Source organism: Scardinius erythrophthalmus (genome assembly GCF_964197995.2).
Source record: "Scardinius erythrophthalmus genome assembly, chromosome: 3".
NCBI classification, from domain to species: Eukaryota; Metazoa; Chordata; class Actinopteri; order Cypriniformes; family Leuciscidae; genus Scardinius; species Scardinius erythrophthalmus.
In genome coordinates, this window is record NC_138223.1 from 40777828 (window position 1) to 40793612 (window position 15785).

The window sequence follows — 15785 nt, forward strand, 5'->3', positions numbered from 1 at the left end:
AGATATGCCTTCCCATTTCATCCATAACCTACTCCTCTCCCAAACCAGATTGGACATTCTGTTGGATCAGGTGTGACAATCTTTGCCCCAAGCCTTTCCAACTTAGACCTTTGGGAAATATCCCAAACCTTCTCAGCCAGTTGCCACATTTTCTTACCAATGCCTTCTGCTTTAGCTGGGACTCCTCCACCTCCAAGGTGTTCTCCACCCTCCATTTCTGCCTGTCCTCACTTCTATACTGGCTGATGACAGCTTTGGGTCTCTTGGATCTTTGTACTGTTGGGCTTCTCTCATTCATGCCACCATAAACTCTTCAGTGAGAGCAGTGAATGGGAGCTGTAGAGCATTACTGGTTCCAGATAGTGCTCCACTACTCAAGCTCCAGGGAAAACCCAACACCTATAGGGAGAAATCTGCTGATATTCCTCTCTAGAGATTCAACTGTTGACAGTGGGACAACATAGACCAGCAAAGGCCACATGACTCATGCAGAATGCAATAGATCTGGTAGATCCCAGATAAGCCAATCTTCAAGCTCTTTGTTGGACTTTTGAATAGAAGTAGAGTCTTTCAGTGCGAAATCAAAGAGCTTACTCTAAAAATAACCTCTAAATGGGCTAGTGGGATAGAGGCACACGTCATTCCAGAATCCAGATAGAAAGAAGCGGAAATGTATCCACCACCTTTCCCTTCTTCAGCACCAGTGATCTTGCCTTAATGGCTCTGAAACTCATTCTTTCTTAAGTTCTTTCTCAGGGCCTTGTAGAAACCACCTGCTCCCCGGGACAGATGTTGTTGTAATTGTTGCTCTTATTGGAGGCTGTCATACACCAGATTTTGTCAAGGCACCCCAGCACTACCTCGGCTGACTTGACCACCATGTTTATAGCAAGAGCGGAAAACTCCCACTGATATGGGTGTTATTTAAAATGATCTTCCATTCATATTTTTTTTTCTTGTATTATTTAAAACAACAAAATTGCTATTATACTGGTATTATGGAAAAACATGCAATAAATCACTGTATACACAGTCTTGTGTGTTTGCAAATACATGTACATGTTTGGTGGTTAGTCAGCAATGTTGAAGTTTTATTACTTTGACTACCACTTTTGAAGGACAACAGCCTCCAGGCTACATCTCTATGAAAAAAATGAAGTGTGTGTTTGTGTCTGCCTGGGTGTGTTGTGTGAGTGTAACACCTGGTACTACAGCTTCTCCATTACTACTTCAGGGCAATTTCCTAGATGACAGTAACCACTTATACCCATTAGTGTGAGACCTTTCCCCTCTCTCACCCACTCTTTTCCCTTTATTCCCTCTCTGTCTCACTCCCAGGAAATTTTAATAGGAAACATGCATAATTTTCCTTCACCTACAGTCCATGCAAAATAGGAAACACACACACACACAAACACAGACACATACACACACACGTTGGGTTTCCATGTTTTTATACAGCACAAACTCTAACCCTACATAAACACAACCCTCACAGAAAACATTCTGCATTTAAAAAGTAATAAAAATAATAATAAAAAATAAATGTTTGGGACAAAATTTTAGTGATATTTGAATTAAAAATTTGATCTATCATATATTTTTTGTCTGTATACAGAATAGCCCAACAACAGCCTATAGACAGACAAAGAACACCCCAGCAGCAACCTAGCAACACCCTAGTAACTCCCTAGTACACCACAGCAACAGCAATGCACTAGCAACAGCCCATAGAACACCCCAGCAGCAGCCTAGCAACACCCTAACAACTCCATAGAACTCTGCAGCAGCAGCCTAGTGATACCTTAGCAACATCCTATAATATCCCAGCAACAGTCTAGCAACAGCCTAGAATAGTCCAGCAACAACCTAACAACACCCTAAAAACTACCAAGAACAGCACAGCAACCCACTAGCAACAGCCTAGAATCACCGTAACACCTCCCGAGAACAGTGCAGCAACAGCCTAGCAATGCACTAGCAACAGCAGCTAACAAAACCCCAGAAACACCCCAGACTACCCCAGCAACAGTCGAGAGATGTCCTAGCAACAGCTTAGAACATATCAGCAACAGCCTAGAATACCCAGGCAACAGCTAGAAACACCATAGCAACTACAACAATGGTTTAATGGTTTAAAATGGTTCGTTTTTAAGCTTTCAGCCTAGGCTCTGTTACCTTTGTTTTGAAGGTTTGTTCCAGAACACTTGAAATGGAACTCAGCACTGACACACCCAATAGTTTTACCTGCAGATGTACAGTATCTAAACCGAGATAACAGTGTGTGTGTGTGTGTGTGTGTGTGTTTGGTGGACACACCTTATTCCAGTAGCTTCTCATATGTGATGTAACAAAGGATGTCCTGATGATGTCATCAAAGGTGGAGGTAGTAGTTGTTTGATGGGAATGAATGAATCGTCGTCAATCAAAGATGACTCTCCGGTGTTCTGGGAACTGAACATCACTACTTGACTAAAACATGATTTATCATCATGTCATTTTTGCATTCTCATTAAAAAACTTGGGAAAAAACTTTTCGCCCTCACAAATACCACAGAAATGAATATATGTGGAGGCTGGATAAGCATGCATGATAACTGCTGGGGCGAATGAGTGAGTGTGTGTGTGTGTGTGTGTGTGTGTGTGTGTGTGTGTGTGTGTGTGTGTGTGTGTGTGTGTGTGTGTGTGTGTGTGTGTGTGTGTGTGTGTGTGTGTGTGTGTGTGTGTGTGTGTGTGTGTGTGTGTGTGTGTGTGTGTGTGTGTGTGTGTGTGTGTGTGTGTGTTCTCAAGTGCTTGGCGGTACATCTGTGAATCTGGACTTTCGTCCACTTTGTTTTTGAACTTCAGAGGGCCTGAACAGGTCAGACTTTTAGTTTTACTTGTGCCTGACCTACATTCCTCGTGCACTGCAATAGCATGCGGTTTGTCAACAGTTTGCACTGTAGGGTGATAAAACACACACAAACAGCCCAGTGGTGAGTCCACAGAGAGAGCTGGACTCTCAGCACCACATACTCCATCTAAAACACTGCAACAGGATCAGCTCTTACACACTTAAAGTTTTGTGAAAATTATCAAAAATGCTGGCAGTGACTGGCAACTTTTTTTAAAACACACTGGTGGGGAAAGAGTTAATAATGTTCTCAAAATATTATTTATACATGGTTCACGAGTGTTTTTCTGAATTTAGTTGGACGTTCATCTAATGTAGGCTATTTGAATGTTACTAACTTCTTGTTTCAGAGTGTTCAGATAACATTAAAAAAATATTCCCATAATGTTTGCAAAATTATAAAATGGAACGTTCTCTTAATGTTTTAGCTAACGTTTAGCAATAATCTTCTTTTTAAATCAAATCTTTTAAAGAAGTAAGTTTAAAGAGGTTTTCATAACTTTGTAGGAAGGTTAGCGAAAACTTTTCTTAGAACATATTTTTGTTAGCTGAGTCAATTTCTTTAAAACAATTACATTGATTTAAAATAAGAGGTTATATTTTCTGACAACAAGCCTGAACATCTCATGCAATTTTGCTTCTCAAGTAAATGTATCTTCTCTCATGGATGTTTAAATATTTACACTGGTAAAATAAGACGAAAATAATGATTAAATAATATTCTTGAACAAACCTCACAAACTTGCATTTAGATATGCCTGCATACAACCAACAACCAATGCATAGAATCTACATTTGTAGATTGTACAATAATCTGTCGATAATCTTTTTTCGAATAATCTGTTGCACTCAGATGTACGCAATATTAAGGACGGAACAATCTTTTGCTATTTCCTTTTCTCTGCGATTCTTTAAGGAAAGAAACCAAGCATCTAGTACGTACTTAGCAATGACATGGAAACCACCTAGCAACCACACAGAACATCCTAACAACCCAGAACAGCATAGAAATAACCTAATAACCACTGAGAAGACACTAGCAACAATTTACCAACCACCCGAAGAAGACCCAATAGCATAGTAACACTATAGAAATCATCCAGAACAGTGTAAAACCTAGCAATGCCTTGGTTATGTCAAATATTAAATGTCATTAGTCTATGCAACAAGCAGAAACATACATATATGTTCCTATATCTGACTTGTTGTGGTGAAGTAATTTATTTTGTTCATTATGTGTGAATTTAACCTACTCAAAAACATGGTAACCTCTGTGTCAACAAGCCACTTGTGAAGTGTTTAAGTAGCCCTGTGTAGCTCTACGTCGAGGATATGATACTGTGGGAAATATCTGCAACATCAGAGAAGCGAATCAGACTGTTATCACGCTGAAGAATAACACAGCAGTTACGCCTTGCAGATAAGCTAATCGCTAACGGCGAGGCCCTGAAATCTAGACTGTCTTACACCGGCCGTCTGTTTGATCACACTCTTCCTGACTCCGAAACCAAAGATCCAGCTTTTGTTTTCGGCTCAGATAAAAGAGACCTTAAAAACCATGACACATACACGTTCTAGATAAAGGCCAGACTCTCTCTCGGCTGCAAGGCTGTATGTTGTTTTTATGACCTCTCTTAAACACTCTCATGTTTCAGAGTGATTAAAGGAACTAAAGAGGAAACGGGAGTGTGTCAGTGTGTTTGCGTGTGATCGGTTCATGGAAGAATGTGTGGTTTTGTGACTCTGTATGATTATTAGCATATGCTATTAGCATTAAAAGCCTGATGTTTATGTTTAGCATGTTGCTAAGCTAACAATGCATGCATATAAAACTTGGAATTTTAATGGACTCTTTAGGTATTAAAGTAACTGTATTTATAATTGGCATTTTTCCCTATTTCTTCACCATTTTAAATGGGGGTTTTCACTGATCTCATGCTATTAGCATGAAAGCATGTGATTTCTATTTTGACTTCACAAGATGTTATATGTGCACAAGTCTAATGTAGTCTGGTTGCAGGTTTGTCTGACCAATCTGACCATTTAGCTTGAAACTGAATATTCAGCACTGACAAATTGTAAGATGAACCAGGTGGTTGGAGCTGAAAAAGAGTGATTCATGGCATGTAAATCTTTTTATTTATTTATTTATTGGTTGAGTTTGCAGGCTATAGATTATATAGATAGAAAAAAATAAGTGTTTTCTATATTTATGTATGTTTTGTTTTTTGATGAAAGATTATTAAGATATTTTTTCTTCTTTGGAACCACATGCATTGCTGAATCATGCACAATAAAACCATCGACCAGTGTTGCCAAGTTTTCCCGCAGAATTTGCCTACTTTTATAGAGTTTTTTCATTTTTTTTATTTTTATTAAACAATATCAATTTACAAACTCAAGTAGGGAACAACAATGGGCATATGAAATTAGACACCAATAACATGTATTTACTTTTAAACTGTTGCTGCGGGTTGTTTTTTTTAGTGCACGGGTTTAGCGAATGTGGAGCGTGATTGGGCTTGTTTTGGCTGCGATTGGGCCGGTTTTGGCTGGATTTGTTATGCAAACCTGGTAACCCTGCCAGGGACGTGCATTAAGAAAGTAAATGGAGTCAATTATGATTTCCTATTTCACTCTGTTAATAGCCTGTACAACAACATAATGTGCTTGCAAATCACTATACAGTCAGTGGCAAACTGCTTCTGTTAGTCTGTAAATAAACTATTTGTCAATGCAACTGCAGTCTAAATTGCTGACTAAAGCCTGAGGGGCGACTGCTGTCCTTTCTGCCGTCTTTCTCTTTCCCTTATTTTATTTTGCACATTCTTCGGCCAACTTTCAAAGAAAGTTGACATCATCATCTGAGGACACATAAGTTCCCACGCAGTCTCGTGTCTGTTTCTCTGTTTCGCTGTCTCACACTCACACACACACACATTCGTAGGCTGAGTCATGATACGGACCTAATTATTGACTCTGCTCCGGGTGTGGCTGCGCTGGGAAAGTGTTTCTGCAGGAATAGGTCTCTGTCTTCTCAGGGTGCGTGAATCTGTGCACTGTGTGAACTGAGTTGTCTGTCGAGAGACCTAGCGTTTAGGACAATGTGTGAGTTTATATGGCGTCTGAAATTCATACAATGGTTCTGTTCCAAAAGCACGTACAAGAACTCATACCAGTAGAGCACTTCACAGGAAACTGTCTTAACTCACAGTTGATTTCAAAATAGTTTGTTCGCTATCATGTTGCTAAGCTAACAACGCCACAAAAATAGACAATTGGTCTATTTCTTTTGATAATTTAGGTATTAGGTATTTATAATTTGACAGATCTCCCGCTTTTTCCACCATCTTGAATGGATGGATGTTTTCACCTACCACATTGCAATGCATTATGGGTTTGCTTTCTCCATGAAGGCCAAAACGAGGCATTATTATGCGGCATACCCAGCTAACATCGGTAGCCTATAGTTCCTAAAACTTTGGCTAATGTTCTAGAAAGGTTCTTTCAAAGTTATGAACAAACATTCTTCCAGTAACGTTAATAGAATTTTCGCTCAGAGTTTTAGTCTTTGACGATTATCTCACAGCATTAGCACCAATCATTATTATACATCATTTATGGAACTTTTTAAAAAAAAATGTTTTAGTTCGAAATGTTCAGGCAACATTCCATTTTATCATTTTGCATTCATCATGGGAATGTTTGAATGTTCTCTGAATGTTCTAAAACAAGCAGTAACATTTAAAGTCCCCCTGTGGTGAAAATCAAGATTTTAATGTTGTTTATATGTTTATGTGATATTTTTAATATGGTTTAAGACAAACCATGTGCAAATTCATAAACCAACACCATTGCTGAGTATTTTCTCCTTAAAACTGCAGTGAACCAAATACAGTCTCAAAAACACGGTTTGAAATCGCTGGTGTTTCTGACGTCACAAACAAACTACCTTGTAACCAATCAGGTCAAAGTGTGATCGTCAACGAGTGCATTCGGAGATCGACTACTTTTGACTGACAAAATTTCAGCCACCGGAAACACTAACTGATAAAGTGAGTCGTACAAAACCTTTCTTTTTAATAAACTTTGTGTACACAAACAATGTTCTCAATGCTTGAGTTCATGTGTAGAGCCCCTGGTGATACTTCGAGCAAAGTTTCATGTTGTGTCGACTGTCGAGCCTCCTTAGTGTTTTAAAAATAGCGATTTTGATGCTATCATAGTAGTGCCCCAAGCACTCCCATTCAAAAAGCAATTTGACCTAAAATGAAAATACGGTCAAACTTAAAAGTGGCGTTTCCATTCTAATTATGCTTTTAAACGAAAGTTTGACTCGGGTAGATTAACAAAAAGAGCCTAGGTTCAATTTTGGCGAGAGTTACCCTTTAAAACACTACTTGTGTAGGCATCTCACTAGGTTTTGGAACAGAGCTAATGGTTTTCTGGCTAAAATTGAGTGCAAGTGTCTCTTAGTAATAAATGCTTTGTACTTTCCAACCTTCTGCTCTGGAATAACTCTCCTAACAGTACAAACACACACACACAGATCAGTTTCTAATACGCTTTTATAGAACAAATGACGATAAAACTCCTTCTGGAAGCTCATGTTTCATCACCTCAGCCCTGGCAGTGTTGCTCTAAAGCGGACACTGAGTCCATTTACCGTGACAAATTTGTTAACATGATGGAGCCATTAGTGTTGGAGATTGTGGCCAAGTCAAGTTTCAGAGAGACTTTCCTTCAGCCTGACCCAGTTCTTAGGCTTTGAAGTCGGCGAAATGGTCATATTTTCTGTTCTGATGACCAGGAAACGAAGGGTCAGTTAGATTAATAGTCAGAATCTGTTTATGGATTTGTCTACGTCTTCAGACAACTGTGGGACTTTCACAGAAGGCATTTGTTCTGACTGCTTCTGCTTGCTATACATCTGTTAAAATGAAAAAATGAGTGGCCCCTGAAAGCATTTGGATTGTCATTGCATTCAAAACGTCAAACCAAGTGTCATGTGTGCTCAAATGCTGAACAGCTTTTCAAAAAAAATATTTAAGCAACTGATGTATGCTAAATGGCCATGTGAAATCGCTTGACGTGCGCAGTTGTTTCCCGCGTTGACATTTCCTTTAGGAACAATAGGACATTTCTAAGAGCTCATCCCATTTTAATAGTCACCATCCTTTATTTTACGTCATAACTGCACATGATTTGCTACTTGCTATTGCTAGTCAGACGTATTAGTGGGAGGGGCATGTTTATTCCAGAGAGTATTTGATTGGACAAAAATTTGTAAGTCAAGATGAGTCATCAATATATTGGGTCTGCATTATAAATTAGTATATATACATCATCTGTTTTTTCACATTAGATTTGAAATATGCATATGGGCTAAAAGTGAATTTTGTCAATTTGTCAACATGGGGTGTTTAAAACCTTTATGCTTTAAAAGTGTGACTGTGCTTTTTTTATATAAATACATTGTGGTTTGATATTATCTAATGCAATGCCATGTATATATTTTTAATTGTCTTAGATGTCCAAATACTTTCTCAATGTGTCATGATTAATGATCAGTGCATGTCAGTCAATTTAGCTCTGGAAAAACAGTTTTGCACATGTTCATTGCTTCAGTGAATCAGGCCTGTTGAGAAAGGGTCATCGCGCGGTTTCCAAAGAAAAGCTGATTGAAGCTGAAAAGCTAGAAGAAGACGTTCTTTGTGCGATGCCTTTGCAAACAGGTTAGGCAAACGCATCTCATGCCGTCTATTTTGGTGTGCATCTTCAGCTTTCCCACGACAGCAGAGAGAGATAGTGTGAAGGCCTTTCATAACCTGTCTCACATGGTCGGCCGCCCGCCGCGCTCAGCTGAACGTCTAGCCACACACAATGTGGACCCTGTTGGGACGGTTACGGCTGTGTCCAGCGTGTCAGGCCTGCAATTCAGAACCTGGGTTACATTAAATCAAGCATAAATAAGGAAACATTTATAATATTCTTAGGACAGGAGATCATACGCCGTTTGATACATAAGCTCCATTTGATAGTATGCACTTATTTTGTGTTGTCACCTCTAACATAAAAGTCTGTAAATATGTGTCTATATAGCGTATAATGCTGTCAAATTGATTAATCACATCTAATATAAAAGTTTATAAGTCACTTAATCATGTATAATTAAATTGTAATTGTAAATATATGTATATTTTTCATCATTCAATGAATCATTCAGACCAATTTGTGAACCCATTCAACTGATTCATTTAAATGAACTGACTCAAAGAATGATTCACTCACAAATATAAGACCTCACTATGTAAGCAAGTTTCACGCAACACAAGACATATTTATCCAATGCAATATTTTACAGTATAAAATGTATTTTTATGGCATAATGGACAGTTTAGGATTAGTATTTACACCATAGAGTTTCCTTTAAATTATTATACAGATTATTTGATGGTTTTTGACACACAAACCAAAACTCGTTGTTGGATTGTTTGCAAAAAAAGAAAGATCAAATTCTTAAATTCAAAACATTCAAGTGAAATTTTATTTGATTTAAGGATCCAAATGTCAACAACTGAATGAAAATCGAAATAAATGCTTTGACAAACCCCAGGATGATTTGTTTTCATGGCTCTGCTTTTTCATAGAAGAATTTCATAGACAAACACAAGAAATAAACAATCAAAGGAACAAACTCAACAAATGAACTAGACAACATGGCAGTAGTAACACAGATTGCAAGTGGGACCGAAGCAGAAAAGCCCCACAGTCAATTAATAAAAATGGTCTACTAAAATGATTTTGATTTCATGTTTGTCTCGCTTATCACATTCAGTTCTGTTTTCTTCATATTTCACATTACATTGCACTTCTAATACTGTTCGTTCCCTTTAGACGTTTTGGTTCGAGTTCATTTGAATACTGTGGTTAACCAGAAAAAGCGTTGTTTGATATCCTGGGCTGCCAAATTCATTTAACACAGTTATGAGCAGAAAATATGCTAAAAATGTTCAGGAATGGTTTTAAAGTCATAACATCTAGAAAAGTGTATCTGCATCAACACTAGATGGAAAACCCATCTAGCCTACGTCTCAGGACAGTACAAACACAAGCCATGCACGTTTTCTTAACATTGCACATTGTATTCTGGATTTAGATACAAATAAACAAGCTATTCTTCAAAAAATAAACTATTATTTTGGCATTTCAGAAACAAGAGACAATATTTTCCATCCAAAAATACAAAGATCGGACACATTATCAAACCTAAACCATGTATATAAATAAAAACAAACGATAGGCTCTCGATTATTAAGTTAATAAATCAAATATACACAATGATTAATTCGAAAATATGTACAAAGTCATCTATACAACATCTAAATTGACAGTGGATTTCATATAGACAGCAACTTCTAAGCATGACTGTACACATGTAAAAAAAAAAAAACAAGAGCAGAATAAATAAAAATGAACTGCTGGAAAGAGCGGGGAAATAAAATCCAGTCAAGAACCCAATAAATGGGAGTTAAATACAATCTTCAAGCACATGATGAACCAGTAATCACTGATTCACAAGCTATTTCCGGTGCATTAAGTTCTAAAACCGAATACAGTCTGCATGTGCCGTTCAGTTCAACAGCTGGGTGATGCTCACGAAACCCTCATGGAACATTTCCATGGCTAATTTCATCCCAAAGTCATTAGAAAGTAAAAAGACACTATATTTTAGATGTTTAGCGCTATAAAGTTTAAGCACATTACCCTGTAATTCTCATTTCCGCAATGCAAAAAACAGCATAATTCAAGCATAATTTTCATTACTGTAAAGTAATGTTTGAAAAAACAATATAAATGGTATATTTATTTTTATTGTAGAATTTATTGTACTGCCGTTTACACGACACCGAAACGTTTTATGCGTTTCGGACGTTCGTTTACACGACAGCGCCGTTTTGGGGGCCTGAAAACTTTTGAAAACAGGTTTCAAGGTGCATGTTTTTGAAAACGATACCGTTATCGTCTCAGTGTAAACTACAAAAACACGAATTTGTGAAATTTGTGTATAACGCGTTCAGTCTATAGGCGTTTCTTTACAAAGTGGCATCGCCATCTACTGGCCTGACATGAGTAATACAGCGTATTTAATTGTTTTTGTGGTACGTGAAACTTTTCCATTTTTAGTACATTGTTGTGAATGAATGCTGATTTGCATAAAAAATCCTAGTATTACAGTATTTTGTCACGGTATAAAACTGCAGTATTTCACCTTTGAAAAAACAAAAAACCAAAAAAAACGAAATTACGAAAAAATAAGATTACAATAATGAGAATTTAGGAGACAAATGTGCTTAATTGTCATGTCTATGAATTCTAGGGTGAAATGTGACCTGGACATGTTTTTTGTTGTGAGATCCGTAGCAGATTTTGGCCAATTACATTCACGTTCAGGTTTTGTCTTCGAGGCTATAAGTTCTGCACAGGCTAATGTCTTCAGGCCCTACAGACACTGACTGACGCACGTTAACAGAAAACGGACCAGCCTGTGGTCCCCACTGCAGCGCAACGTCTGAACAAATACTGTCCGGACTTGTCGTCACAGTCAACAATAAGCTTTTTGATTCATTGGCTATTCTTTGACCTTTTCCGAGACGTCGTCAATGATTGTTATACGATAAACTCCATTTTGTGCAAGCTGTGTGTCGTGTCCGGGTCTCTCTGCTGTGTATCCGGAGCTCTGTGCTGCGACTCCAGGTCTCTGTTGTCGCGTTTGTTAGTCCAGTGCGGGGTTTTACCGTCCGTGTCGCTGGAGCTGAGCCTGTCGTCTCGGTCCACCAGCATGTAGGCCGGCTGACGTGGAAAGCGTGTCTTCTGCAACCGCGTGTTGGAGTCGTCCTGCGTCAGTCTGGTGGACTCGGAGAAATGCGTCCTGATTTTGGCGTTGACGGTGTTCTTGTCGTCACAGTGGTGCTCTTTTCCTGGCAGGCTGCCGTTAGACGCGTTCTTCTCGATGTGGTTCTTGATCTGGTTGAGCTGCTCACGAGCGTTGTTCACTGTGTTTTCTTCCGCGGTTCCTGTGGAGAACGGGGCGGCGGGGTTGATCGCGGTGGGGCTGGAGCTTTGTTTGCGTCGATGGCGCACACACCACAGGAACACCGACGCCAGGGCCAAAACCCAGATCGCCGTCACAATGGAAACCAGCAGTGGCACCAAGTAGTCTACTGAATGAGAACCAATGGATTAATTAAAACAAGCTGGCAAAATATGACATCCATTCACTGTGTGCAAAGCATCTAGCATTTTACTCTATTTATTCGTTATTAAATTAAAATCTTAATTTTTTCAACACTGTATATACACTCACTATAATCTAAAGATTTTTTGCTCACCAAAGCTGCATTCATTAGACCAAAAAAATACAGTAAAAACAGTAATATTGTAAAATATTATTACAATTTAAAATAACTATTTTCTATTTTAATATATTTTAATATGTAATTTATTCCTGTGATCAAAGCTGAATTTTCAGCATCATTACTCCAGTCTTCAGTGTCACATGATCCTTCAGAAATCATTCTAATATGATGATTTTATGCTCAAAAAACATTAATTCAATGTGGAAAACTACTATTTAAATGTTTTGTAACATTACAAATGTCCCTTTTAAAGGTATTAATTCTTTAAACTCCCACACCCAAAGTTTTGAACGGTAGTTTGTATCTCAATATTTATGTATTTGCTCTGAAATAGTCATTTCATTTCCAATCAGAGGATCCGTGGTTTTGACCTACGGCTACTTTCTGTGAGGTTTAAGAAGTTCCTTAAGAAGTGTCTCACCGTTGGGGTTTTGCGGTTGCCTGCGCTGCACGCGGACCTCGGCGATGGAGCCGATGATGGTGCTGTTCGCGCTGTGTTTGCTCACCAGATCGATGATGCTGTCTGTGATCTCTTTAACAGGAACTCTGCCGTGAATGCCATCCTCAGTCACATGCTGGAAAACACAATATTTCCTTTAAAAAAACAATTCTGACCTAGCTAGATTTAGAAAATTACAGTAGAGTTAACTGTATGCCCGTTGTACATGGCAACTGTATATATATATATATATATATATACACACACAAGGCTTGACATTAACACCTGCCAAATGCGGGTGGATTTCAGCAGTGACGTAGTACAGGGCTTGAATTTCGGCGTGGGATTGCGCATAATTTTACTCATTCCCGCAGATTTTGTGCACATAAAGGTGCCTCTCAGTACTAAATTTAGTTATTTTTCGTTGCTTATTGCGTTTAAACAGTCAAATACACTTTCAAAAAGTCAAAATGCCGATCTTGGCGAGTGTTCATGTAAACACAGTCAGTTATGTTTTAAGTGAATGTAAACAGTTGAGAAAGAAAACGCATGTGTAACAGTATAATGGATGTGTGCGTCAGGTCTTAAAGTGACAGCAGCCTAATATTCCTGCTGCCAAATTATGAGATCATGTTAAAAATATCTATATGGCAGCTTTTCCACATGTTATCGATCCAGTGAAAATGCTGAGTGGCTAAAAACTTTGGAAAAACACTAGCCATTGTGGCCGGTGAGCAAACAAGTTACAGTCAAGCCCTGTAATTCAATGATTTTTCAAGTCGTTCTTTATAACTATAAGGATATTACAGCATTTTATAGAAACTGCAGCAATTTCTAGCCAATTAAATACTGCGTTAGATCACTTACGATGGCCACATGGATCTCATTATTGGCGGCAGAAGAGAGTTCACAGGTCATAGAGATGGAAAACTCAGTCGAAACATTCTTAGTCACATACAGATGTCTCAGCTCACGACACACCTGCTCCACCGTCACTCCCTGAGAGCCGAAAGACACACACTCATTAAAGACATCATATAATAAGAACACTTTTTAATATGCATGTATTAATTAAGTAAATGCAACCCTATCACCAAACTTGGACAGTCTCAGTGGCCTCACCTGTGGCATGGTGTCCTTGTTGAAGGTGAAGGTGACGTTGGCGCAGTCGCTCTCGGGGTGACAGCGCGCGCGTACGGCCGGCCGGTGAGCAGACATGCACTCGCCCTGAGACGAGCAGGGCTTCACGAAACACTGCTCGTCACGCAGCGACACACACAGCTGACCCAGCGGACAGTCGCCTCGCCCGGAGCCGAGCATACGGCAGGGTTTAGGGCCACACCACAGCTGAGCACAAGAGGAAGGAGAGCAAAGAGAGCAAATTCAGAAACCATAACGCATTGCTATTAACGTCTGTCAACAGCTACAACACATACCTTAGTACAGGTCACGATCCCCTTGTGACAGTAACAGGTGTTGCAGTCTTCCGCCCACTTCGCTCCGTCTACAGCAATCCGACCTCCAGACACACACGGACGTCCCGTGACTAAGAGAAAAGACGAGCCACTTTAAAAATCATGTGACATTTACACTTTTTATTCTTTAAATGGGGCCACTTTTGGCTATTTGAAATCTTGAAAAATTAATCTTTTTCAAATTATGGTTTGAAACATTTTTCACACATCCCATAATCCACTTTCAATTTGTGATGGTAATGATGTTTATGTTATTTGAGAAAAAATAAGCCTTGATCTTGCTAATACAATAAGTACTCAGAAAAATTACAAAGAAATAGATTGATTCTAAATTAAAATTACTATTAAAATACTAAAATTATTGAATTATTTAAATATAATTAAAATTAAAATACTAAGGGTTTCGGTAATGACACCTAATAAACCTATTCAGAGATCATGATAAAAAAAAAAAAAAAAACACTACAATATATTAACACAATAGTCACAGTACAACGTTTAAAAGGTAATATTTTATATCCTTTAAGTCTAGAACAATAATATTAACACAATAGTCAGTAAAAAAATGAAAAGGTATTATAATATATCCTTTAAATCTAGAACAAAATGAATTAAGTAATATTAAAACACTAAGGGTTTCGTAAACAACATCTAACAAACCTACTGTTAGATCATGACTAAAAATAATAATATTAAAACAATAGTCACAGTAAAAAGTGTAAAAGTCATTATAATATATCTTTTGAATCTATAATGAAAAACTTATTCAAATTAAAACACTAAGGGTTTCGTTAACGACACCTAAGTATTCTGAGATAATGATTAAACAATATTCAGTCAAAATGTTACAAGTATAATAATATGAGATCTATGCTGAGATCATGATTTAAAAAAGAAAAAAATTACAATAGATAACATTAAAAGTTTAAAAGATATTATAATATATCCTTTAAATCTAGAACAAAAAAATAAATAATTACATTTAAATGATGTACTAATTTGAAGAACCTCAAACTCAATAGCAACCATGACTTATAATATTGATGTTAATTAAACAGCATGAATGATGGGAGTTGTACCTTCCTGACACCTGGACCCGGTCCTGCCGGGGGGACACAGGCAGCGGTAGCCGTTAATCTCGTCCACACACGTGGAGCCGAACGCACAGGGAGACGACTGGCACTCATTGATGTCTGTGGGGCGAGACGCACGTTTAGATTGCTGTAAAATCACCATCTTATGTGTCGATATGACTATATATATTGTATTCATTAGATAAAGCGTCATTGATCACTCACTGATGCGACAGTCCGGCCCTGCGAATCCACTGGCACACTCACAGCGGTACCAGTTATCACCGTCCACACACGTACCGCTGTTATAACTGCACAAAGATCAGACACGTGATCAGATATGGGGTCAAAGTTCAACAGGACACATGCTACAAGTCTGGACGTCAAATACGTGGTGATGAGCATCATTTTTGTCAGAATACATTTTTTTCACATTTTTTAAGTCGTAATGATTACATTTATATTTATATTTAGTTCAGTTATTAT

The 15785-nt window shown here is 38.2% G+C and overlaps 1 protein-coding gene across 2 annotated transcripts in view; it reads right to left on the minus strand.

Moving 5' to 3' along the window:
• Positions 1–9414: 9414 nt before the first annotated feature.
• The window catches only part of jag1a (jagged canonical Notch ligand 1a), a 30688-nt gene continuing 24317 nt past the window's right edge, over positions 9415–15785 (minus strand). Inside the window, exons 20-26 of one of the 2 annotated variants that reach the window (XM_081361910.1) lie at positions 15525–15610; positions 15306–15419; positions 14188–14297; positions 13874–14098; positions 13619–13750; positions 12734–12887; positions 9415–12114 (exon numbers count right to left, since the gene is read on the minus strand). In XM_081361910.1, the coding sequence (XP_081218036.1) occupies positions 11564–12114; positions 12734–12887; positions 13619–13750; positions 13874–14098; positions 14188–14297; positions 15306–15419; positions 15525–15610 (1372 nt within the window). In that variant the 3' untranslated portion in view covers positions 9415–11563. Of the gene's footprint in view, positions 12118–12733; positions 12888–13618; positions 13751–13873; positions 14099–14187; positions 14298–15305; positions 15420–15524; positions 15611–15785 lie in introns of both variants that reach the window. The other variant, XM_081361909.1, reaches the window with a different exon arrangement.